The sequence below is a fragment of the Erinaceus europaeus genome, chromosome 7 (assembly GCF_950295315.1).
Source record: "Erinaceus europaeus chromosome 7, mEriEur2.1, whole genome shotgun sequence".
Taxonomy (NCBI): domain Eukaryota; kingdom Metazoa; phylum Chordata; class Mammalia; order Eulipotyphla; family Erinaceidae; genus Erinaceus; species Erinaceus europaeus.
Window position 1 is genome coordinate 81392785 of NC_080168.1, and position 27331 is coordinate 81420115.

A 27331-nucleotide genomic window follows, 5' to 3' on the forward strand; every position below is an offset into this window, starting at 1 on the left:
AAATGGAGAGAGGAGGGGAAGACAGAGGGGGAGAGAAAGAGAGACACCTGAAGATCTGCTTCACTGCTTGTGAAGCGACTGCCCTGTAGGTGGGGAGCCAGGGGCTTGAACCGGGATCCCTACACCAGTCCTTGCACTTTGTGCCATGTGCGCTTAACCTGCTGTGCTACTGCCCAACTCCCGGAACAGACCCATTTCATTAGACAATCTTCTGTGATTTTTTTTTTTTGATTATGTAACAAATGTTTTACTAGAAATCAGTATTCACAACATCCTTCATTTCAAAAACAATATAAGCACTTATACTATCCATTATCCTTTTATTTGAAAGGTACATTTTTGGAGGTAAAGGGTACACACAGAAGCAAATTCCCTCATAATAAATGGATTGATACTACTCATAAAAGTATTAAGCTGGGTGGTGCAGCGGGTTAAAAAAAAGTATTAAGCTGTGCTATTTCCACTGCCTAGGGTATTTATCATTTCCCATTTTGTGGAATAACAAGTAAATACAGGGAATAATGCTTATGCAAAGTATAAGTAAAATATAGATAGCATAATGCTTATGCAAAGAGATTTATACCTGATGCTGCGAAGTCCCAGGTTCAATCCCCTACACCATAAGCCAGAGCTGAGCAAGTGCTCTGGTTAAAAAAAAAAAAAAAAAAATCCACTTGGTCTAGGCTTTTGAGAGAGTCCGCAAATCAAATACAGCCTATATAATATTAAAAAGATTCAGTTTGTGTTTTGAAAAACTTTGAGACATACAATTGATTTTCCCCCTCTCATATTAATTAACTAGTGATTTATATGTCTACATTTTGCTAGGAGTGTACATAAACACCATTCCCACCACCAAAAGACTGTGACCCATCCCTCCCACCCACTCCCAGCCTAGGCCAAGTAGATTAGAAGCATCCAATCGCACAGCTATATACAAGATACTGGGTACTGTACAGCAAACCATAACAAAAGGACTTTTCAAAGTTAACCCAATTACCAAATAATGTGATGATAACATTAACTATCCATTGTCTTTTTGAACCCTAAGACAGCAGGAACCTCACATCTCCACTCTATAGCCCCTACTTCCCCCAGTCCTGGAACCCTTGGATAGGGCCCACTTTCCTGTATGCGTCTCCCAATCCATATCAAATAATATCGCATCCGCTGATCACAACCTAACCAACGCAACGATTGCCTCCTCAACATGCTTCACCTCAGACTGTGTCCAGACACTTCACGTGTGGAATGACAACCCTTCAGCTTCATTACTCGGGTGAGACCTTTCCTTTCATAGTACACTCTAATTTCATCTCAGGTGGTTCACTTTCTAACAAAGTCCCAAAACCTAGATATACACCAGTTTCTGTGAGAGAGAGCTTATGTTCACACGTATCCATAAACTACTGCAAAATATATACCTGAAAGCAGAAGTACACTAGAGTTTGCAGTGAGTACCTCCCTAACACTTCCTCTCCACTATTCCAAGCTTTGGGTCCATGATTGCTCAACAATTTGTTTGGCTTTGTATGTTAACTCTTTTCAATCACCAGGTTCCAGATGCCATAAGGATGCTAGCCAGGCTTCCCTGGATTGAAGACCCCACCCATGTGTCCTGGAGCTCAGCTTCCCCAGAGACACACCCTACTAGGGAAAGAGAGAGGCAGACTGGGAGTATGGACCGACCAGTCAACGCCCATGTTCAGCGGGGAAGCAATTACAGAAGCCAGACCTTCTACCTTCTGCAACCCTCAATGACCCTGGGTCCATGCTCCCAAAGGGATAGAGAGTGGGAAAGCTATCAGGGGAGTGGGTGGGATATGGAGATTGGGTGGTGGGAATTGTGTGGAGTTGTACCCCTCCTACCCTATGGTTTTGTTAATTAATCCTTTCTTAAATAAAAAAATTTTAAAAAAAAGGAGGGGGGAGTTGGGCTCAGCAGGTTATGTGCATGTGGTGCAAAGCACAAGGTGCTTCACTAGCAGTGAAGCAGGTCTGCAGGTGTCTTTCTTTCCCCTTCTCTATCTTCCCCTCCTCTCTGTCCTATCCAACAATGACATCAATAACAACAACAATAATAACTACAACAGCAAGGGCAACAAAAGGGAATAAATAAATATTTTTTAAAAAGGAAATGCAGATTGCAAATAAGTAAAGTTATTGATGCCTCAAAGCTCATGCAAAAATACCTGATTTTCAAAACTGCTTTATGCACATGGATATACTTCCCATCGATTCGAAACTTCAGGTCAGCACTTTCTGGACTGTCAAATTCTTTCTTCAGTGATTCTGCAACTGTTAAAAAGTCTTCATGCTCTGGAGGTAATGAATACACTATTAATATAAAAACCCAGGAAACATACTAACACCTTGAAATACTTCAAAAATATCATTGATAGTGTAACAGATAATCCTATTATATGTTTTTTAAGTCATGACATTTTTCTTTATGATTTTGTATGCAAAGATGTGTCATGACATTTTCTTTTTTTTCTTTTTTTTCTTTTTGTTAACTTTAATTTTTTAATATTTATTTATTTTCCCTTTTGTTGTTTTTTAACAATGTTTTTTAACATTGTTATGGTTATTGATTTTGTTGTTGGATAGGACAGAGAGAAATAGAGAGAGAAGGGGAAGACAAAGAGGGGGAGAGAAAGAGTCTTGTGAAGCAACTCCCCCTGCAGGTGGGGAGCCTGGGGCTTGAACCGGGATCCTTAAACTGGTCCTTATGCTTTGCACCACCTGCGCTAAACCCGCTGCACCACCGCCCAACTCCCAATCCTATTATAATTTTATTAAAGAGATAATTTATATGAAAAATTAATTTCAGAGTATTAAAAAGAAAATATTTGGAAAAGCCAAATACAACTTTCCTTTTTTAATTTTCTAATATCTTTATTGCTTTGACAGAGACAGCCAAAAATTGAGAGGAAGGGGGAGACAGAGAGAGGGAGAGAGACAATACACACACACCCCCCCCAGATCCTCTGTCATCCTTATCCAGGACCCCAGAGTCTTTTACTTTGGTGCAACACACCAACTCCAGTTCAAGTTCTACTTGTGTTTTCTCTTCTGATCTTGTTTTTCAACTTCTGTCTTTGAGTGAGATCATCCCATATTCATCCTTCTGTTTCTGACATGATTTCTTCAATCTCTATCCAAGATGAGCTGAAAATGGTGAAATCACCATTTTTTAAAATATTTTTTATATTTATTTATTTTCCCATTTGTTGCCCTTGTTTTTTATTGTGGTCGTAGTTATTGTTGTTATTGATGTTGTCTTTGTTAGATGGGACAGAGAGAAATGGAGAGAGAAGGAGAAGACAGAGAGGAGGAGAGAAAGGTAGATAACTGCAAAACTGCTTCACCACCTGTGAAGTGACACCCCTGCAGGTGGGGAGCCAGGGGCTCGAACCAGGATCCTTATGCCGGTCCTTGCACTTTGCGCCACGTGCGCCTAACCCGCTGTGCTACTGCCGGACTCCCGAAATCAGCTGAGTAGTATACTAGCTGAGTAGTATTCCATTGTGTATATATACCACAACTTGCTCAGCCATTCATCTGTTGTTGGACACCTGGGTTGCTTACAGGTTTTGGCTATTACAAATTGTGCTGCTATGAACACAGGTATACACAGATCTTTTTGGATGGGTATGTTGGGTTCCTTAGGATCTATCACCAGGAGAGGAATTGCAGGGTCATAGGGTAAGTCCATTTCTAGCCTTCTGAGAGTTCTCCAAACTGTTCTCCACAGAGGTTGGACCAATTTACATTCCCACGAGCACTGCAGGAGGGTTCCTCTGTCCCCACAACTTCTCCAGCATTTGTTGCTGCAACCTTTTCTGATGTATGACATTCTCACAAGAGTAAAGTAGTGAGAGTTGGGTGGTAGCGCAGCGGGTTAAGTGCATGCAGCGCGAAGTGCAAGGACTGGCATAAGGATCCCGGTTTGAGTCCCCCGCTCCCCACCTGCATAAGAGTCGCTTCACAAGAGGTGAAGCAGGTTTGCAGGTGTCCGTCTTTCTCTCCCCGTCTTCCCCTTCTCTCTCCATTTCTCTTTCCTATCCAACAATGATGACATCAATAAAAACAATAAAAAAGGGCAACAAAAGGGAATAAATAAAGTTTAAAAAAAAAAGTCTTTAAAAAAAAGAGTAAAGTGGTATCTCATGGTTCTCTTTATTTGCATTTCTCTGACAAAGACTTGGAACATTTTTTCATGTGTTTTTCAACTTTTTGGATCTCTTCTGTGGTGAATATTCTGTCCATGTTCTCTCCCCATTTTTGGATGGAGTCATTTGTTTTCTTTGTTGAGTTTGGTAAGCTCTTTATATATTTTGGTTACTAAACTCCTGTCTGATGTATGGCATGTAAAGATCTTCTCCCATTCTGTGAGGGATCTCTTTGTTTGGGTATTGGTTTCTTTTGCTGTGCAGAAGCTTTCCCAACCCCTTTTGTTGCCCTTGTTGTTGTAGCCTCGTTGTGGTTATTATTATTACCATTGTTGATGTTGTTCATTGTTGGATAGGAGAGAAATGGAGAGAGGAGGGGAAGACAGAGAGGGGGAGAGAAAGATAGACAGCTGTAGACCTGCTTCACCGCCTGTGAAGCGACTCCCCTGCAAGTGGGGAGCCAGGGGCTCGAACCGGGATCCTTACGCCGGTCCTTGTGCTTTGCGCCACGTGCGCCTAACCCACTGCGCCACCGCCCGACCCCCTAGAAGCTTTTTAATTTGATGTAGTCCCATAGGGTTATTCTTACCTTAGTCTTCTTTGTAATTGGACTCATTTCATTGAAGATGTCTTTAAAATTTATGTGGAAAAAGAGATCTGACAGAATGTTCCATCCTCCAAAGGGAGGATGGACAACATACTCTATGTTCCACCTGAGGTAGATGGGTCCTAAAATTGGGGCAGCTTGGAATGTTCCTACTCATGACCACAGAATGTGAGCTTGGATCTACAGGGATGCAGAGGTCACATAGGCTCCTAAGCTGAATATGGGCCCCAGAGCACAGCAAATTGATGGGGTTTACAGTCAACAATATTGATACACCTTTCCCATATTGGGGAGCTACTCTCTTCCCTGATCCAGCTTTCTGGTCCTTTTTCCAGCCATGACATCATCTCCCCAGACAATAACTTGGATCCGCCTGCATATGAAGTATCAGGTTCAGGGAGAAAAAAAAAAACAGTATAGTCATGGGCCCTTTGGAATATAACTAAAATAGGCCTACTACCTACAAAACGGAGACCCCCAACTCTTCATCTGCATTATTCTAGCCTTTAGGTTCATGATTAGTCAACAGTTTGTTTGGCTTTATATGTTAACTCTTTTTTTCAGCCACCAGGTTCCAGATACTAAGCTGATGTCAACCGGACTTCTCTGGGCAAGAATGTCTCCTGGAACCCCAATTTCCCAGAGCCCTGCATCACTAGGGAAAGAAAGAGACAGGCTACAGGCTACAAAGCACAAGAGCCGGCGTAAGAATCCCGGTTTGAGCCCTCAGCTCCTCATCTGCAGGAGGTCTATCTTTCTCCTTCTCCCTGTCTTTCCCTACTCTCTCCATTTCTCTCTGTCCTATCCAACAACGACAACAACAGCTATGACAACAATAACAACTACCACAAACACAACAACAAGGGCAACAAAATGGGGAAAATAGCCTCCAGGAGCAGTGGATTCGTAGTGCAGGCACCAAGCCCCAGCAATAACCCTGGAGGCAAAAAAAAAAAAAAAAGAAAGAAAGAAAGAGAGATAGGCTGGGAGTATGGATCAACCTGTCAATGCCCATGTTCAACAGGGAAGCAATTACAGAAGCCAGACCTTCCACCTTCTGCACTCCATAATTTCCCTTGGTCCATACTCCCAGAGGGATAAAGAACAGGAAAGCTATCAGGGAGGAAGTCGAGCGGTAGCACAGTGTGTTAAGTGCATGTGGCGCGAAGCGCAAGGACCTGCCTAAGGAAAGCTATCAGGAGGGGATGGGATACGGAGTTCTGGTGGTGGGAATTGTATGGAGTTGTACCCCTCTTATCCTTTGTTATTTGTCGGTGTGTCCTTTCTATAAATAAAATTTTTTTTAAAAAAAAAGAGTTCTGTCAATATTTTCCACTAAGTATCTAATAATTTCTGGTCTAACATCCAAGTCCTTGATCCACTTAGAATTACTTCTGTGTTTGGTGAAATATAGTGGTTCAGTTTCATCCTTCTGCATGTTTCAACCCATTTTTTCCAACATTTGTTGAAGAGACTCCCCTTTTCCCATTTAATAGTCCATATAATATTTCATGACATTAATAGTTAATAAATTGCATGACCTAATGGGGAATTTATAAAAGCTAATGGAGAAAATAAAACATTCTATATCTACAAGAACCCAAAGCTAGCAAATAACAGGCAAAGTGATATGCTGTTAGTACCAATGGGTACTTTTGGCAGTACACAGCCCTGAGTTTCCTTACCTACAGATAGGAGGCGCCAGGAGACAGCAGGGGTGGCAAAGCAGGCAAACACATCATCTGTGCAAGAGAAGTGGGTGAGGTGAGGCAGGATGACTGACTGGCCCCGGCACTGGCCCCACATGTAGACGTGGCCGCCCTGCGTCTTGGCTGCAGAGGTATGTGAGGAGTGGCAGGCTGCAATCTCTACAACCCTGGAAAATTTTAAGGAAAAATCACATCACTTCTTTTCTTCAAAGAAGACCACAGAATGCCACACAAGGGAAATTAAAAGTTCATGCTTGCCCACTCCCCACCTATGAACATTAGTTTTTGACAAGGGCATTCAAACTATTAAATGGAGAAAGGAGAGTCTCTTCAACAAATGGTGTTGAGAAAAGTAGGTTGGAACATGAAGAATGAAACTGAACTACTACATTTCACCACACACAAAAGTAAACTCCAAATGGATCAAGGACTTGGATGTTAGACAAGAAACTATCAAAAACTTAGAGGAAAATATTGGCAGCTCTTTTCCATCTAAATTTTATAAGTATCTTCAATGACAAAAACCAACTGCAAGGAAGACAAAATTTTTAAAAAATGAACCAATGTAACTACATCAAGTTGAAAAGGTCTGCCCAGCAAAAGAAACCACCACCAAAGAGACTCCTTACAGAATGGGAGAAAACATTATATGTCATACATCAGACAAAAAGCATGTATGTATCACCAAACTCAGCAACAAAAAGACAAATGACCCCATCTAAGAGTGGGGAGAGAATATGAACAGAATATTCACTAAGAAGAGATCAAAAGGCTAACAGATATGAAAAAAATTGCTCCAAGTCACTGATTATCAAAAATGCAAAGAAAAACAATGAGATAACACTTCACTCCTTTGAGAATGTCACACATGGGGCTGGGCAGTAATGCACCAGGTTAAGTGCACGTAGTACAAAGAGCAAGGACTTACACAAAGATCCTGGTTCGAGCCCCCAGTTCTCCACCTGCAGAGGAGTTGCTTCATAGGCGGTGAAGCAGGTCTGCAGGTGTCTATCTTTCTCTCCCCCCCCCTTTCTTCCCCTCCTCTCTTGATTTCTCTCTGTCCTATCCTATTAAAAAAAAAAAAAAAAAGGAAAAATATGGCCTCCAGGAGCAGTGGATTCATAGTGCTGGCACCAAGCCCAAGTGACATCCCTGGAGGAAAAGAATATCATACATCAGAAATGATAACAAATTCTGGAGAAGGTTGGGGAGTAAAGAAACCTTCCTGCACTGCTGGTGGGAATGTAAATTGGCCCAATCCCTGTGAAGAGCAGTCTGGAGAACTCTCAGAAGGCTAAAAATGGACCTACACTATGACCTTGTAATTCCTCTCCTAGGGATATATCCTCAGGAAGCAAACAGTCATCCAAAAAGACCCGTGAATACCTTTGTTCACAGCAGTACAATTTGTAATATCCAGCAACAGGTGTCCAACAACAGATGAATGGCTAAGAAAGCTGTGGTATATGTACACAATGGAATACTACAGCTATTAAGAATGATGAAGTCAGGGGTCGGGCGGTAGCACAGAGGGTTAAGCACAGGTGGCACAAAGTGCAAGGACCAGCATAAGGATCCTGGTTTGAGCCCCTGGCTCCCCACCTGCAGGGCAGTCACTTCACAGTCAGTGAAGCAGGTCTGTAGGTGTCTGTCTTTCTCTCCCCCCCTCTGTCTTCCCCTCCTCTCTCCATTTCTCTTTGTCCTATCCAACAACAACAACATCAACAACAATAGTAAGTACAACAAAAGAAAACAACAAGGGTAACAAAAAGGGAAAAATAAATATAAATATTAAAAAAAAAAAAGAATGATGAGGTCTGGGAGTCAGGTGGTAGCGCAGTGGGTTAAGCACAGGTGGCACAAAGCACAAGGACCAGAGTAATAATCGAGGTTTGAGGCCCGGGTTCCCCACCTGCAGAGGAGTCGCTTCACAAGTGGTGAAGCCGGTCTGCAAGTGTCTATCTTTCTCTCCCCCGTCTTCCCCTCATCTGTCCATTTCTCTCTGTCCTATCCAACAATGACGACATCAATAACAACAACAATAAAACAACAAAGACAACAAAAGGGAATAAATAAACAAATATTAAAAGAAAAAAAAAGAATGATGAAGTCACCTTCACTTCATCTTGAACAAAGCTTGAAGGAATCATGTTAAGTGACTTATGCCAGAAAGAGAAGAATGAATATGGGATGATCTTATTCATGGACAGAAGTTGAGAAATAAAAACAGAAAGGAAAACACAAGTAGAATGTGGGCTGGGTTTAGTGTATTTCACCAAATTAAAAAACTCAGAGGGGGAGGGCAATGTTCAGGTTCTGGTACATTATGGTGGATGAGGACCTAGGCTGGGAGTAAGAGTTTTTTCTTTTATTAAGAAATTGAGAAATTTTATACATGTATGAACAACTGTATTTACTTTAAACCATTAATCCCTCCAATAAAAAAATTTTATACTTGCAACACACAAAAAAATAGCCATAGACTAAGGAATATCAGTTGCCAAGTGTTATGCAGACAAAACTTAAAGATCAGAGTTAGAGTGTCCCTCCCTTTTGCATGCCTGAACTAGTTCTTATCTTACATGCATTCTGGGTTAGCATAGAGTGGACACTCTTGAGGAACTTGGAAAAGGGGATGATACACAAAAGTAAATGAGGAAAGTAAACACTGACAAAATGCCCTGGCCGTTTTGGGAGATTAGAAAATAGCAGGAAAAAAAATTAGTCTTCAGACACTATTCTTTTAAAATATATATTTATATATAATACATTTACATGTATATATACACCATTTTCTAACAGTTTTTTTTTTTTCTGCCATCCCCTGCCAGAGCTCTGGACACTCAATGGATAGGTAAACACTGGTCTAGGAGTGATGAACTCTGAACATATCAGTCACAGTGGATATAAAGTCAAACTTACTGAATTTCACAGTATGCCTGCTAAGCAGGATCCCAGAATCAGAATTCAACACTCTAAAATAAAGTGAAAGATTTCACAATTTGGTTGAAAAAAACACTAAGGTTCTATCCCAGTGACACACATTAAGTCTAATCAGTAAAATATGCTTCCAAGAGCAGATTTTGTTTCTTTAAAAGTTGTTGACTAAAAGGAAAAGCTTATGCTACACTTTGAATTTCCACATGATTACAGCCTGCATATATTACTTGCCTACTAAGTAAGCAACAGGAAAAATGTAAGATATATTCTAGGATGCCATCACTGCTTATCAATTTCAGGGGGTTGTTTTAGAAAGCTGCCTAGGAATCATGTCTACTTCATGTTCATTCTGGCAGGCACTCAACTCTTGTTAAAAATGAGAATGTTAATAAACAGAAAAGCTACAAAGCCAAAACACGACAGTTCTAGCATACACAGTCCCAAACCTACAACACCTACACAATCCCAAACACAATACAGCCAGCAGCTATAGCATACACATTCCCAAACCCACAACACTCAAAACATTTCCCAAACATGGTGTAGCCACGTTACCTTTCTTTCTCCACCATGATGTGTGCTGGGCTTAGCAGGTTATTTTTATTGCCAGTTCCCAACTGCCCATATGTGTTAGCTCCCCAGGCATAGAGCAAGCCCTCATCTGTTAGTGCTAGAGTGTGTGCATAGCCGCAGACAATCTGCAAGTAAATTTAAATGGTTACCACAAACAGGAAGGGCGGGGGAAACATCTACTTAAAGATTACAGCCAGATTCTGCTGAGTGCCAATTCATCATCAGATGTGGACTGAAATTTTCTGGAACATTAAAAAAGCATTAGAAGAGCCTAAATCTGGAACTCCTGGATTTTTTTCCAGTCACCTTCTTTCTTGTCAAGTCACCACCGTGGTGTTCCTTCCCACCATAGAAGTTTAGAGAATGAAGTATTCAGTGTGTACAATGAAGGCACAGGGTATCATTGGAAAAGACTTATTGAGGAATGAATCTCTTCATATTCCTCCATGGCAGTAAAGGAAAGGATAAGATGGGGACCACCAGCTAGAAGCTCAGCACACATACCTGGTTCACACACACTCTGTGCAAAGCTGCCACTCTGATAGGAATCAGCTGATTGCCATTGTTTCCCAGGCCAAGTTGGCCATTGCCATTGTAACCCCAGCCATACACCTTAGAGAGAAAAAGAAACTCTTATTTTAAAATCTAACTTTACTGATTTATTATTACTGTTATAATTTTATTTATTTATTTTTTTTACCACAGCACTGCTCAGCTCTAGCTTATGATAGTGAGGGGGCCTAAACCTATAACCAGGGAGTTTGTTTACAAAATCATTATGCTATCTCCCCCACCCAAGAAAGGACTTTTAAGAGGGCTACTAATGGGCAAGAGATCAAAAAAATGCAGCCCTCTAGACAAACCAGATACTTTTTTCACTTCCCAAACCTACATGAACCTACCGCTGATCTCCATACCGATAATTTTTGGGGTTGGGAATAACAGAATGTAGATAACTTTTTGCTTATTTGTTTACCAGAGTATTGATCAACTCTGGATTATGGTAGCATCTTGGCATTGAACCTAGGCCCTTGGAGCCTCAGTCATCAAAGTCTTTTGCATAACCACTATGCTGTCTCCCCAACCCTGTAGCATCAGTTCTTATTCAATAATTTATAAAGTATATAACTTTGAGAAGATCACTCATTCTTGTTTTGTACATGAGAAACTGAAGGTCACTAATAATTATGAAATTATAAAGTACTTACTATATATCAGGACACTGATATAGTAAAAGACCTGGTCACAACAGAAGAAAAACACCTACAATTTTTTTGCAGCCTGGTGGCAAATGCTAAAACAGAGATATAACTGAGGAACTACAGAAGCAGAGATGAGAAAGGAATTATCTTTGGGAGGAAAGCCTTGGCAAGAAAACTTCAGAAAGTGGAACAGACATTTGAACAGGACTGACAGATAAGCAGAGGTGAAGGTACTTCAGGTAGAGGGCACAGAATGTGTTGAAGGTAGGTTCAGAAAATGAGTGGGTGTAAGGGCAGATAGCATAGTGATTAAGCAGAAAGACTATCATGCCTGAGGCTCAATCCATCCACACCACCATAAACCAGAACTGAGTAGTGCTCTGGTAAAAGAAAAAAAAAAAAGGGGGGGGGGGGAGACACTTCATTAGTAGTGAAGCAGGTCTGCAGATGACTAGTTTTCTCCTTGTTTTATCCAATAAAAAATGGAGGAGGAGGGTGGCCCCTGGGAGCCACAGATTCATAGTGCCTGCACTGACCACCAGTGATAAACCTGGTTTGGGAAAAAAGGAGGAGGAAGAGGGACAGTAAAAGATAAAAAAGAAGAAAAAGAAAATTAATGGGCCCAGCAGCACAAATTTTGGAAAGTAGATGCCATGAAGCAATGAAGCAAAGGTCCTGGGGAATAAAAATAAATACACCAGGAAGAGAAGAATACATCTACAAAGCGTCCACTAAAATATTTCCAAATAAAAAGTCATATGGTTAGACTTGTATTTTGAAAGAATCAAACTGGCCACAAAGTGAAGGGTAAATACGTTATGTAAGACTAGAGGCCTGGGCCAAGCAGTAGTAGATCCAGTTGAGAGTACAGATTGATGGAGTTGGGTGTAGCAGGTTAAGCACACCTGTTGAGAGTACAGATTGTCTCAACTGCAGGGGGAAGTTTCATGAACAATGAAGCAATGCTACAGGTGTCTCTCTTTCTCTTTTCCCTCTCTTCTCTCAATTTTTTCCCCTGTCCTATCAAGTAAAAGAAAGAAAAAACAGTCACCAGGAGTGGTTGCTTCATCATGTAGGCACAGAGCCCCAGTACTCACACTCATTACAAGTAAGTAAGTAAATAAATGTTAAGATTAGAAGCCAGAGAACAATTAGGACATAAATTTATTTACTTCTCATCAATAAATGGGTGAGCTCTGGTGAAGGTTCACACCAAAGTAGTGACAGCAGGGCCAAGATAGTAAAGAATGAGAAGAAAAATACGAAAAAGATGAAAAGAGGATGTGGAAGCTCATAGATATTAATGTAGAGGAAAGTTAAAAGGTTTAGAAGAACCAGTGTGGTACATAGGGAAGAGCACTGACCAGGAAGAGAGCAAAGGTAAAATTCAAAGGAGAAACCCAGCTGTATGGTAGCACCCTGTCTCATAGGCAATGCCACAGCAGGAAAAAAGGGTCATGAACTACAAACTAGCAAGAAATAGCTAAAGTCCTTTCAATGTCAAACATATAACAGATCTGAACCGTCTGTACAGAAATTTGGCAATAGCTATAAAAGTTTGCTGGGGCTTGGTGTTGGCATGAGTCCACTGCTCCTGGTGGTCCTTTTCTTTTTAGAAAATGCAGAGACAGAGATATCAAGAGGGAGAGACAGAGAGAAGGAGACACACCACGGCACTGCTTGACCACTCATGCACTCCCTGCATGTGTTCTCATATGGTGGTCAACGGCTTAAACCAGGAAACTCATGCATAGATGGATATGTGTGCTCTTGGTGAGAATAATGGTTATGCAAAGAGACTCTTATGGCTGAGGTTCCAAATTTTCAGGTTCAATTTCCCGCACCACCATAAACCTGATATGATCAATGCTCTGGTTAAAAAAATAAAACAAAAATGGATGTGTGCTCTCCACCTAGCACTAATATCAGGAATTCTAACAGCATACTCTTTGATCTAGAAGTCCTATTTCTAGAAATCTACTCTGTAGAAACACTTGCATGAGTGTACAAAGATAAGTCAAACTATTACACAGAAAACCAGTGCAACACTGTATATAACAGCAAAAAAACAAAAATTTTTTAAATTGCAATGCCCCTCAGTAGAATTTCAGAAATGAGTCAAACAAGAACAACTAAGCAGCCATGATATGAGAAGCAGTTAGAACTGGTGTGAGAACTCAGGCGAAACATATATTTGTAAGTAGGTGCTTAAGAATAAGGTGCAAAATAGCAGAGAAAACCAGGTACAGTAATACATTTTTTCATAATCCTTTTTTTTTTTTGTAAAGGATGTTATTCTCACCCTGATATCCTTATTTGTAGAGAAATATCCAAGGGACTGGGCAGTGGAGCACCTGGTTAAACACACAGGTTACAATGCACAAGGACCCAGGTTTGAGCTCCTAGTCCACATCTGCAGGGGGAAAGCTTCACAAGTGGTGAAACAGGGCTACAGGTGTCTCTTGGTCTCTCTCCCTCCTCTCTCAATTTCTGGCTGTCTATCCAATAAATAAGATAATAAAATTTAAAAAAAGAGAAATATACAAAAGGATGTAAAATCAAGCTATTGACAAGACTGGAAAGAAGATATTTGCTTTTTTACATGTTTTCTTTTCCTCCCTTTCTTAAAAGGTCTAGTTATTTTTAAATGAAAAAATAATAATGGAGACGTGAACAACACTGAAATGGAGGCTGTTCCATGGCCATCCCAAGGACTCAAGTCAAAGATGATGTCAGCATTGATTCAAATAGTAAGTTAAGGGAGGTGGGGAGAGAGAGCATAATGGTTATGCAAAAGACCTGCATGCCTGAGGCTCTGAGGTCCCAAGTTCAATCCCCCAGCACCAATGTAAGACAAAGCTCAGCAGTGCTCTGGCACATTTCTTTTTCTTTCTCTCCCTCTCCCTCTCCTTTTCCCTCTTCCTCCCCCCTCTCCCGTTCTCCCTCTCATATAAATAACTAAAAAAAAAAAAAAAAAAAAAAAAGCAACAACACCAATGAGCAGAGGAGCCCCAGGAAGCCAATGCAGAATGTCCAAAGTAGTATCTCTGATTTTTGTGGAGAAGACACAATGACAGTCACAGGTCCATTTAAGCTGAACTCCAAGTAGTTTTACAGGAATTATTACCAGTTCAAAGATGACCACTTAACAGAAGTCACTAAAAGGTGAGATGATGATGATGATTACTATTATTCTGCCTCCAGGGTTATTGCTGGGGCTCAGTGCCTGCACTACGAATCCACTGCTCCTGGAAGCCATTTTTTTCCCCATTTTTGTTGGCCTTATTATTTTTATTGTTGTCATTGTTGCCAGATAGAACAGAGAGAAATGGAGAAAGGAGGGGAAGACAGAGATGGGGAGAGAAAGACAGACACCTGCAGACCTGCTTCACCGCTTGTGAAGTGACTCCCCTGCAGGTGGGGAGCGGGGGCTGGAACCGGGATCCTTACGCTGGTCCTTGCACTTTGCGCCACCTGCACTTAACCACCCGACCCCTAGTGAGAATATTTTTGTATAACCATTATAGTGCCTTTCCAGTCCTTAGAGGGGCGGTGAGATTATCTTTAAGGTTTATTTATTAATAAAAGTGGGGGAGAAAGAGGAACAGAGCATCACTCTGGCACACTGAATGCCAAAGATCAAATTCTGGACTTCATGGCTTGGGGGTCCAACACCTATTCACTACGCCACCTTGCAGACTACTGAAAGTTTTTATTTGTTTATTTTTTTAAGTAACTACCATCTTTGCCTGTGTAAGTTGTTTTTCCTCTCAGGAAAAAGCATTTCAGATGTAGGTAGACACAGAGACTTCACATCCATTAGAGTCACTGACCACTTATAAACATTATCAGCTAAGTTTAAAGAGAGCTGACTGATCCCCCACACACACACTTTTTTTTCCCCCAATTTGTTCCCCTTGTTAGTCCTGCTATGGCTGCCATTGCCATTGTTGTTGAATAGGACAGAGAAATCAAGAGAGGAGGAGAAGACAGACATGGGGAGAGAAAGGTAAACACCTGCAGACCTGCTTCACTGCTGGCAAAGTGACCCTCTGCAGGTGAGGAGGCAGGGACTCAAACCAGGATCCTTGTGCTGGTCCTTATGCTTTGCGCCATGTGCACTAAACCCGCTGCACTACTGCCCAGCCCCTGTATCAAATGTTTTACTCCATTACATTAAATCACAAATAACTACAACTGTCAGATTATTTAGACATTAAACACTTACACCAGAATCTTTAGTTGCTTTTAAATCTTGGAATTTAAAATTTTTATGCTGAAGGGTTGGAAACTCCCAATGGACGGAGGAGATAGCATAATGGTAACGCAAAAAGACTTTCAGGCTTAAGGCTCAAATGTCTTGCGTAATCCCCACAGCACCACAAACCATAGCTGAGCATTGTTCTATCTTTCTCTCTCAGAAAAATGAAACAAGCTATTAAATTTATGCTGAAGAATAAACATCCTTCGTGATCTAATACACACACTTCATGAAAGAAGAGGTAATAAGAGAAAAAGGGAATACAGAGACAGTTTACCTCACCATTGTCCAGTACAGCCATGGAGGATGTCTGACCACAGGCAATGCCAACCACCCTCTTAATATGTAAACAGTTTGTAACTTTTCGAGGAGTTGGCTGATTTGCTGTAGATCCTGATCCCACCTGACCACAGTTGTTATAGCCCCAGGCAAAAACCTACAAAAGAGAAGGGGGGTTACAGGAGGTGTGAAAAATGATACTTAAGAAAGAAACAATCATAAAATGATTGACTTACTTAACCAGAGTTTAGAATTTCATGGGGGTATAAGGGGCAGGTGGGGACAGGCAGTGGCACAACTGGTTTAAGCGCACACACTACAGTGTGCAAGGACGCAGGTTCAAGCCCCTGGTCTCCATCTGCAGGGGAAAAGCTTCATGAGTGAAGCAGAGCTGCCTGTGTCTGTGTCTCTCTCCCTATCTCCCCCTTCCCTCTCAATTTTTGTCTCTAATAATAAATAAAACTTTAAAAAACATTCATAAAGGGCTCTAGTGCTCTACATTCATTACCCTATTTAAATCTCATAGTAATCTTATATGGTGACACCAAAGTACATACAGTCATCATCCCCATTTTATGTACAATGTAGAAACACTTTGTGTTAAGTGGCTTGTCTGAAGTTCCACAATAATAAGCAAGGAGAGTGGAACTGAACCCAATCTAGCTGTGTTCTTCCCCAGTATGCTCAGTTGCCTCTATGATTATAGCAATTATATTTTTTATTCTGCATCAGTAGGAAATGATATATAAATTAATGCTGATATGAAAAATTTGCTTAACTCTTAGAACACAAATATTTTATTTTCTATGGAAGTCTCTTAAAACCAAGCCTTTTAAAACTATGCTTATTGATCCCTCTCGCTACTGTCACTGGTCATTTCCATCAGTAACAACATAATGGACCCCTTTGTGGGCCCCAATAGGACCTTGCCCTCAGTGTGGATCAACAATGGTAGGGAATGGTCCATCCTCCAAAGGGAGGTTGGATAGCATATTCTCTGAGGAAGATGGGTCCTGAAATTAGTGCAGCCTGCAATGTTCCTAGCCGTGACCACAGAATGCGTGAGCTCAGACCTACAAGGATGCAGAAGTTACATAGGCTTCTATGCTGAATATGGGCCCCAGATCAAATCGATGGAGTTTACAGTTAACAATATTTATCTACTTTCCCCATAATTGAGAGCTACTCTCTTCCCTGATCCAGATTTCTATTCCTTTTTCTAACTATGACAGGATCTCCCCAGATAATAACTTTGGTCCACCTGCATATTAGATGTCAGGCTTAGGCAAAAATTAGTAAAGTCATGGGCTCCTTGGAATATACTTGAAATAGACCTACTAGCTTTTTCCAAAAATGGAGACCCCCAAATCTTCATCTGCAATATTCTTGCCTTGAGGTTCATGATTAGTCAACAATTTGTTTCGTTTTATATGTTAACTTTTTCTCAGCCACCAGGTTCCAGATGATACCATGATGCCAACCTGACTTCCTTGGGCAGAGGACCCCGTCATGTGTCTTGGAGTCCTGCCTCCCCAAATCCCTGCCCCAGGATGGGAGTATGGATCAACCTGCCAACACCCATGTTCAGGGGAGAAGCAATTACAGAAGCCAGACCTTCCACCTTCTGCACCCCACAATTATCCTGGGTCTATACTCCCAGAGGGATAAAGAATAGAAAGCTATCAAGGGAGGTGACTGGATACAAAGTTCTGGGGGTGGGAATTGTGTGGAATTGTACCCCTTTTATCTTATAGTCTTGTCAATATTTCTATTTTATAAATAAAAATTATAAAACAGAATTTGTGATGGGATGGATAATGTGATAAAGCTAAGACTTATCCTATTAAAAAAATAAAACGGGGGAGTTGGACGGTGGTGCAGCGGGTTAAGCGCAGGCATAAGGATACCAGTTCGAGCCCCCGACTCCCCACCTGCAGGGGAGTTGCTTCACAAGCAGTGAAGCAGGTCTGCAGGTGTCTATCTTTCTCTCCCCATCTTTCCCTCCTCTCTCCATTTCTCTCTGACCTATCCAACAACAACAACATGAATAATAACTATAGCAATAAAACAAGGGCAACAAAAGGGATTAAATTTTTAAAAAATTGAAAAATAAATAAATAAAATGGAGCTGGGTGGTAGCACAGTGGGTTAAGCGCACATGGCACAAAGCACAAGGGCCAGCCTAGGGATCCCAGTTCAAGCCCCCAGCTCCCCACCTGCAGGGGGTCGCTTCACAAGCGGTGAAGCAGGTCTGCAGGTGTCTTTCTCTCCTCCTGTCTTCCCCTCCTCTCTTGACTTCTCTCTGTCTTATGCAGCAACAACAACAGCTTGACAACAATAACAACTACAACAAGGGCAACAAAATGGGAAAAATGGCCTCCATGAGCAGTGGATATGACTCTGAGCCCCAGCGATAACCCTGGAGGCAAAATAAAATAAAATAAAATAAAACTGTGGGGGAGACAGCATAATGGTTATACAAATAGACTGTCATGTCTGAGGCTCCTAAATCCCACGTTCAATCCCCCACACCACCATAAACTAGATCTGAGCAGTGCTCTGGTGTTTCTGTGTGTGTGTGTGTCTACATCTTTCTCAAAAATAAATAAATTTTTTTAATTTTAAATAAATAAAACTATGCTTATTGATGGGGTTAGTCAATGGTCTTTTTATACTTTATTCATGTTTATGAGATACTCTGCCCTAATCCAGCTTTCTAGCCCTATTTTCAACTCTGACACCATATACCCAGACAATTATTTTTTCATCCACCTGCATGTTAATTATCAGGCTCAGGCAAAAATCACTGAAGTCATAGGCACCTTAGAACATACATAAAATAGACTTCCTACCTTCTTCCCACACAAATACCCCTAATTTAATCTGCTCTACTCCTATTTTATGGTTCTGTTTACTGAACCAGAGAGAAATTAGGTGACAAAGAGAAAACCTAACCAACCAAACAAACAAACAAGAAGCCTCAGCTATCTTGAGTGAAATCTTTTGTCACTTCAAGTGGTACTAACCATATGTTACAAAGACACTATTTTCACTTTTTTTTTATAACTTATTTATTTTGGATAGACCTAGGGAAACTGAGTGGGGAGGGGGTAATAGGGTGAGAAACAGAGGCATACCTACAGTCCTGCTTCACTCATGAAGCTTCCTCCCTGCAGGTGGGGGCTGGGAGTTTGAATCCACATTCTTGCACACTAACATGTACACTCAACCAGATGCACCACCGTTGGGCCACCTCACTACGTTTTTACCTACACACTTAAACTACTATACTCACAATAAGCAAAGTATAATCTTAAAAAGGAAGAAAATTCCAACACATGCAACAACATGAACCTTGAAAACATTCTAAGTAAAATAAGCATATCACAGACACAAAAAATAGACAATACTAATTGATGTTTGCAGTTCTTAAGAGATTCAAATCCAGGGCCAGGTGGTGGTGCACAAGGTTAAGTACACACATTACAATGCACAAGGATAGGGGTTCAAACCAATGGTCCCACCTGCAGGGAGAAAGCTCCACAAGTGGTGAAGCAGGGCTGCAGGTGTCTCTCTTCTCTATTTCTACCTCCCCTCCCAGTTTCTCTCTGTCTCTATCCATTAATAATTTTTTTAAAAAAAAGCTCTAAAAAAAAAAAAGATTCAAATCCAATTTGTTTCTTCTTTTTTCTTTTCACAAGGGCACTGGTCAGATCTGGTTTATGGTGGTGCAGGGGATTGAACCTAGGACTTCAGAGCCTCAGGCATGAAAGTCTCTTTGTATAACTATTATGCTATCTACCCCCACCCTCCAATTTGTTTCTTTCTTTTTTAATAGCTAGGCATCTATAGTTACCACAAAACTTGCATATGGTAGATGCTCTATGAATTTTTATTGAATGGATGAAATAATCATTATGATTTTTTTAAAAAAAGGCAATGCTGTATGATTCCACTCTAGTGGTGTATCTAGAACAGTCGAGTTTCCAGGCAGACAGTAGAAGTGGTGGCTGCTAGGCACTGGTGAGGAGGAGATGAGTTTGATGACTTCCAGTTTTGTAAAATGAGTACAGTTCTATGGTTGGATGGCTGTGACAGTCATACAATATAAATGTGTTTGATTTCACTGAAGTTTTATGTGTATTTCATCACAAGCTAAAAATAGACAATAAAAGTGGGGCACTTACCTCTCCATCAGCTGCCAGAGCCATTGAATGATGTGAGCCACAAGCTACTTCAACCACTTGCTTGATCAAGAGATTGGTACAGACTTGAATGGGAGCAATGCCTTGGTTAGTTGTCCCATTCCCAAGCTGGCTGTATCCATTGTGGCCCCAGGCATAAACAACTCCATCTACACAAGATGGTCACACACACAGAATCAACTCCAAGAAGAAATGGTAACCCCTGTTCTTTCTTCCCCAGACTTTTGCACAACTTGTTTTCCAATTGTGATTTCCTTTTTTTTTTTTTTTTTTGCCAGGGAACTGCTGGTGGGGGATTGAACGTGGGACTTTGGAGCCTGATACATTAGAGTCTCTTTGCACAACCATTATGCTATCTACCCCCCCACCAATTGTGATTTCTTTCACAATGCGCCCTCCTATTAAAATAATCATTGATGGATTTAAAAAAAAGTACACATGCAAAGTATAAAAAAATGGACTTGTTACTAGCAAGTTCAGAAGTCAAAGTTTATTTGTACAAAATTTATTCCTTCCAAAACACTAACTCATGTAGCCCTTTAGAGAAAGGGAGAGAGAGATAAGTTCAAAAAGCACATATACTATTTGCAAGAGGAAAGAGGTATAGGTTTTGTATACACTACATATGAAAATCTGAGTTTCTCCCAAACAAGACTACTTAATGGTATGAAATCAGGCTGAAAATTTCTAAAGACTATCCTTTTGGAATTCTGATGGAAGCGATTTTTCTATTGTGAGTTATCTTTGTATGTATCATTTTCTCCTTAAAGCATGCCTAAGATCCAAGAGTATAAATCCCAAAGTCATGTGTTCTCATATTTTCCTCTGGGGAATGAAATACCTTAACTTACTAATGCAAGCATGGCAACTATAATGTCTAAGAAATACCACTCAGCATATATGAAGAAGACACAAAAGCGCTAATTTTTAAAATATATAGAAAGGGCTCATATGTAGTAGATAGCTCACCCAGCACAGCATACACTATACTGTGTACAAAGACCTGAGATTAAGCCCCCAGCTACCACATGAAAACACCACGTGTCTTACCAGTCCAACCCTGGTACGACAAAGGACTCATAGAAAACATTTGCTTGTTGTGAATTCCTTATTGTAACTGCACTGAACTCCAGCTTCCCCCTTCACTTAAACCTGTGTCCCTCTCCTCCCCTACGTAACACAACAAAGAGAAAAGGCCAGAAGGCCCTGAGCTCACAGAGGCTTTGAAAGGAACAGTGAAGATTGTAGTGAGTGGAAAACTGGAGGGAAGCCCATTTATTTTATCTTTGTCCCTCCCTCCTAGGAAAAAAACAATATGTAGACACAGATATAGATGTAAATAGATATACAGAGAGAGAGATACACAGGCAGGTAGATACAGAGAGATACACAGGCAGAAGGACAAAAATGGACTATTCATCCTACAGAAATTGGCACACTTGCAACTGGAAGCATCACCAACAGGTTTTATTTATTTATTTACATACTTATTTCTTCATTGGATAGACAGGAATCAAGAGGGGAGGGTGAGTTAGAGAGAAAGGAAGGGGGAGAGAGTATGTGTGTGTGAGAGAATAGCTGCAGCACTGCTCCACCAGTCATAAAGCTTCCCCACTGTAGGTGGGGACTGGGGTCTTGAACCTGGTTCCTTGCACATAAATAACACATGTGCTTAACAGGGTACACAACCACCCAGCTCCACAAACAGTTCTTATCTCCCTAAAGTGAAATCCAGCACTTATCAAGACCTACTCATGAGCACAAAATTCCAAATAAGTGAGCAAAGCGCCCGGACCAGCATCAGGATCCCGTTTCGAGCCCCCGGCTGCCCACCTGCAGGGGAGTCACTTTACAGGCAGTGAAGCAGGTCTGCAGGTGTCTATCTTTCTCTCCTCTCTTCCCCTCCTCTCTAGATTTCTCTGTCCTATCCAACAATGACAGCAACAATAACAACAATAATATCAACAACAACAACAATAAACAAGGGCAACAAACTGGGGAAAAAATTTTAATTAAAAAGATCCAAATAAGTATATTAAAATATATTAGGACCATAACTTTAGAGTCATATTTGGAGACTCACCTCCACTGGCAAGTGAAAACTAAAGCAAAACTAAAACAAAATGACATCAAATTTAAAATATTTTAACAGCAAAAGAAACTTCCACAAAGAAAAAAATAAAGGTAACCTAGCAATTAGAAAACATTATGAGCTAGAGAGACAGCATAACATTTATGCAAAAGAATTTCATGCCTGAGGTTCTGAGGTCAGAGGTTAAAATCCCAGCCCCACCACAGGTCAGAGCTCATCAGTGCTCTCAGGTGTTGTGGGTGTCTATGCATGGCTCATTAAAATAAATAAATAATAAAAACTTTTTTTTAATTTTTTTTTTAATTTTATTTATTTATTCCCTTTTGTTGCCCTTGTTGTTTTATTGTTGTACTTATTATTGATGTCGTTGCTGTTGGATAGGACAGAGAGAAATGGAGAGAGGAGGGGAAGACAGAGAGGGGGAGAGAAAGACAGACACCTGCAGACCTGCTTCACCGCCTGTGAAGGGACCTGCCTGCAGGTGGGGAGCCGGGGGCTCGAACCGGGATCCTGACGCCGGTCCTTGAGCTTAGCGCCACCTGCGCTTAACCCACTGCGCTACAGCCCGACTCCCAATAAAAACTTTAAGAAAAAAATACTTAACAGAACACACATCTGGGCTGGAGGTGCACCTGGTTACGTGCACACAGTACAGTGTGCAAGGACCAAGGTTCAAGCTCCTGGTCCCCACCTACAGGGGATAAGCTTCATGAGTGGTGAAGCAGGACTACAGATGTCTCTGTCTCTTTCCATTTCCCTCTCTCAATTTCTCTCTGTATCCAATAATAATTAAAAATATACTGAAGAAAAAAACAGTATACCGACAGAGTACTGACAGAAAACATACATAAAGAAACATCTCAACAAGAATAAGCAACCGAGAGTCGGGCTGTAGCACAGCAGGCTGGGCTAAGCACATGTGGTGTGAAGCGCAAGGACCAGAGTAAAGATCCTGGTTTGAGCCCCCAGCTCCCCACCTGCAGGGGAGTCACTTCACAAGCAGTGAAGCAGGTCTGCAGGTGTCTATCTTTCTCTCCCCATGTCTTCCCCTCCTCTCTCCACTCCTCTCTGTCCTAACAACGACGACATCAACAACAACAATTATAACTACGACAACAAAAAATAAAAACAAGGGAAACAAAAGGAAAAAAAAAAAAAGAATCAGCAACCAAATAAAAAAGTGGTTAACGATCTGAATAGACATTTCTCCAAAGAAGACATACAAAAGCTTAGAAACATGTAAAAAAAAAAAAAAAAAAAAAAAAAAAAAAAGTTGATCACTTACCTCTAGAGATACACCAATTAAAACCACAAGATACCATATCTCACACTTTTGAGAATGGCCTACTTCAACAACATAGGAAATGGCAGATGTTTATGGAGAAAAAGGAACTTTGTTACATTGGTGGTTGATTGCATGGCTGTAGTTTCATCACTCCTATATGTGTATTTATCTCACCACACCAGCCACCCATGGTCCTATGTCCCCCACCCTTCCCTCTGATAACCATCACAGTAAAGTCTAGGAGACAGTATGGTTGCTATTTTATTTCTGCAATTTTATTTGCTTTAGTTATATCTTTTCCACGTGTGAGCGTAGCATATGGGACACCCCCACACACACATGGAAACACTATGGACAACCTTTAAATAAAAACAGAAATATCTTGTGGCCCAGGAATATTACTCATACTATATACATAGAAGGCACAAAAACATTAATTTAAAAATACATAACGGTCCAGTAGAGAGCTCACCCAGCAGAACGTACACCTTAATGTGTATAAGGATCTGGAATTAAGCCCCAGCCATCAAATGAAAACATCACAAAAAGGAAAAGCTTCATGAGCAGTGAAGCAGTGCTGTGTCTCTCCACCTCCTCTGTCTCTCTCCCTGTTTTTCATGTTCTATCTGGAACAAAAATAAAGAATAAATAGTCCACAGGAAGCAGTGAAATAGTGCAGACGCAGAGTCCCGGTGGAAGTATGGGAAGGTAATGTTCTTAGCTAGATTAGTCACAAAAGCTCCTAAATCCCAGGTTCAATCCCCAGCACCACCATAAGCCACAACTGATCAGCATTCTGGTCTCTGTTATATATTTTTAAAATATATTCTGTTATATATTTTTAAAATATATTTTAAAAATTTGCAGGATATACAATCAATGGGATACTACTCTGCAATTCAAAAAGATGGCATTATATTGTTAGGGTCAAAATTGATAGAACTAGAGCTTTTGCACTAGGAAAAAGGTGAAAAAATCTGTGTGGCTTTGCTCATGTGGAAAAGATATACCTAAAGCAAATAAAATTACAGAAATAAAATAACCATACTGTCTCCTAGACTTTACTGTGATGGTTATCAGAGGGAAGGGTCTGTCTGTAGCCACAGGGGCAGTTCGGGTCGTCTCTGGCTCCCCAGCGATGGAACTCGTCAACGACTGCCACCTCTCCAGATTCAAAGGAGGTCTCGAAACTTTACATCAGGCTCAACCTGACGCTGTTGACTGGCTACGAAAGAAGGGCAAACGCTAGAAGAAGAAGAGGGAAGGGTGGAGGACATAGCAACTTGGGTGGCTGGCATGGTGAGATATACACACATAGAGTGATGAAACTACAGCTATGCAATCTAGTAATTTCGTAAACCAGTGTTAAATCACTAATAAAAATAAATTTTTAAAAATGGGCATACTGTGGCCAGTCTTTTACCAATAAACAGCCAACCAAGGATCACCAAATTTTGAAAGAAAACCTCTAACATATAAGTCACAAAACAGAGAAGCAAAATGCCTGGGGGAAGGAGCGGGAAGACAATACTCTGAGATCAGAAGATAAATAAAAAATAACCTAGGAGCCAGGTGGTGGCGCACCTGGTTAAGTGCACATATTACATTGCACGAGGATCCCAGTGCAAGTTCCTGGTCCCTACCTGCAGGGGAAAAGCTTCACAAGTGGTGAAGCAGTGCTGCAGGTATCTCTGTCTCCCTCTCTCTGTCTCCCCTTTTCCTCTCAATTTCTCTCTGTCCAATAATAAAGAAAATAAAAATACCTGCCCCTAGAGGCATTACAGATGTGACTGCTGTGTCACATGTGTGTCATTAGGTGGCAGAGAGAAGAGAGGCTTGTCTACGTCCAGTGCTCTGACTTATGAGACACTGGGTGGACTGACAGTCTGACCCTCAACACAGCACCCCCACCTGTTACTGTGTGTTTACTGGCGACCTGAATCCTGTTTTATAAAAGCTCTCATTCTTCCTTAGTTCCTATCTGTCCTCAAATCTCACAGTGACCCTGTGACCTGAAGTCTGGTGTTTATCTCTGTTGTATGAAGAGTGATGGCTCACTATTCAAGGCGACAGTGACTGTGACAATGACCTTATGGAATGTCTGACCTCTGTCCACACCCAGGTTACCAACCAGCCCAGCATCCAGAGATGGTGTTAGTAGATCATCTAAGAGATCTGATCACCAAATGGTACAGTGACCTTACCAAACAGACCAGTACACCATCCTCAGTCTTGTAGCAGATGCCAAGAGTCCAACCAGGAATATGCTGGAAGGCTCCTCTGCATCCTCCAGAGGAGTTCATGCAAATCATGGGGATCCACAGCTGATCAAACTCAGGGCCTCACAGCACTGTGTACTCCCCCATTACTCTCCTAGTTCATGAATTTGGGAGGGAGGGGATGTATTTGGTCCCCAAAAGTAAACGTAAAGTGACTTCGTAAAACTTGAAAATAAACTCGACTTGTATAAAAAAAAAAAAAAGGGCAGTGGGTTAAGCACACGTAGTGCAAAGCGCAAGGACTGGCATAAGGATCCAGGTTCGAGCCCCTGGCTCCCCAACTGCAGCGGAGTTGCTTCACAGGCAACGAAGCAGGTCTGCAGGTGTCTGTTTTTCTCTCCTCGTCTGTCTTCCCCTCCTCCATTTCTCTCTGTCCTATCCAACAACGATGATATCAATAACAACAACAACTACAACAATAATAAAGCAACAAGGGCAACAAAAGGGAAAATCAACAAACAAATATTATTTAAAAAGAATAAAAAGGAAAATAAAAATATTTTTTAAATAACCTATAATTGGGGCAGATTGCATAATTGGTTATGCAAAAAGTCTTCATGCCTAAGACTCCTATGCTCCAGGTTTAATTCCTGACACCACCACAAGCCAGAGCTAAGTAATGCTCTGGAGGGCTTGGGGGTGGGAGGTGGGGGTTTAGACACACCTATAACAGCCTCAAAGAAAAGATGTTCAATCCTTGAAATAAAGGTAGGGTCTGGAAAGAGATCACTTGGAACTGCAACAACAGAAATGCTAATATAACACTTGACAAAAGGGTTATAATATAAAGCTGAAGAGGGCCAGCAGTTCTCCTGTATAGTGTGCCTGATTTGCCTTATGCAAGACCCAGCTTTGACTCCAGTCCCCACGACACCAGAGGAAGCTTCAGTACTGTGGTGGTGTTATCCTTCCCTCTGTTTTTGTCTCTCTCTCTCTACTTAAGAAAGTCAGCCTGAAACAGTGACGCCTCAGCAAGAGCAACAAAGCTAAAGTTGGAGGAAATTATGTTAGACAGCAAATATGAGAAAAAATAAAAACTGAAAGACTAGTCCCAAATCTCTAACTTCCTTCTACACAAATCCAAAGAGAACAGAGATGAAAGGTAAATTATCCATAAAATATTATAAACAATTTCTAGATTGAAGGGCCAATACTGATAGCTTGCCTGGTAGAGTACACACTTTACCATGCACAAGATCTAGATTTGAGCCCCTGGTCACACTTGGGAACACCATATGTAAGGGGAAGAAGCTTCATGAGTGGTGAAGTAGTTCTGTAGTTATCTTTCCTCTCTATCAGACTCACCATGTCTGTCACCCTATCTGGAGAAAATAAATGTGCTAGGAGCAGTGGCATTCTGTAGGTATATAGCTATAGCCCCAGTGAAGCCATGCAGAGGGACAGAGAGGAGTGGCAAAGATGCTTAAATCTTCTAAAGACAAAAAAAAAAAAAAAAGCATCTCTAAAATGGCAAGGCCCAATAGCAAGCTAGAAATCTGATATCCTCAAGATGCTGAGAAAATATGATTTCCAGCCAAAATTTTAAGCTCAATTAGACCACTGATCAATTTCAAGGGAAAATAAAGACAGTTTAAGACAGGGTCTTAAAGATTTATTCCACATGCCCTTCCTTAGGATGCGTGCAATACAATGAGGGTTAATCTAAGGACAAAGTCATAAGATCCAAAAAACAGAATCCAAAAAGGACAAAAGAAAAAGGAGTT

General features: G+C 41.1%; 1 protein-coding gene and 1 non-coding gene across 4 annotated transcripts in view; one reads left to right on the top strand and one right to left on the bottom strand.

Moving 5' to 3' along the window:
• Positions 1 to 27331, bottom strand: part of RCBTB1 (RCC1 and BTB domain containing protein 1) — a 77882-nt gene that overhangs the window by 19332 nt on the left and 31219 nt on the right. For 2 of the 3 annotated variants that reach the window (XM_060194862.1, XM_060194863.1), the window contains exons 5-10: positions 19934 to 20100; positions 15745 to 15903; positions 10509 to 10616; positions 9987 to 10129; positions 6468 to 6658; positions 2193 to 2319 (exon numbers count right to left, since the gene is read on the bottom strand). In XM_060194862.1, the coding sequence (XP_060050845.1) occupies positions 2193 to 2319; positions 6468 to 6658; positions 9987 to 10129; positions 10509 to 10616; positions 15745 to 15903; positions 19934 to 20100 (895 nt within the window). The remainder of the gene's footprint in view (positions 1 to 2192; positions 2320 to 6467; positions 6659 to 9986; positions 10130 to 10508; positions 10617 to 15744; positions 15904 to 19933; positions 20101 to 27331) is intronic. The other variant, XM_060194864.1, reaches the window with a different exon arrangement.
• Positions 25091 to 25222, top strand: LOC132539697 (small nucleolar RNA SNORA17). Its single transcript, XR_009551025.1, has one exon. It is a non-coding gene; the product is annotated as a small nucleolar RNA SNORA17 (small nucleolar RNA).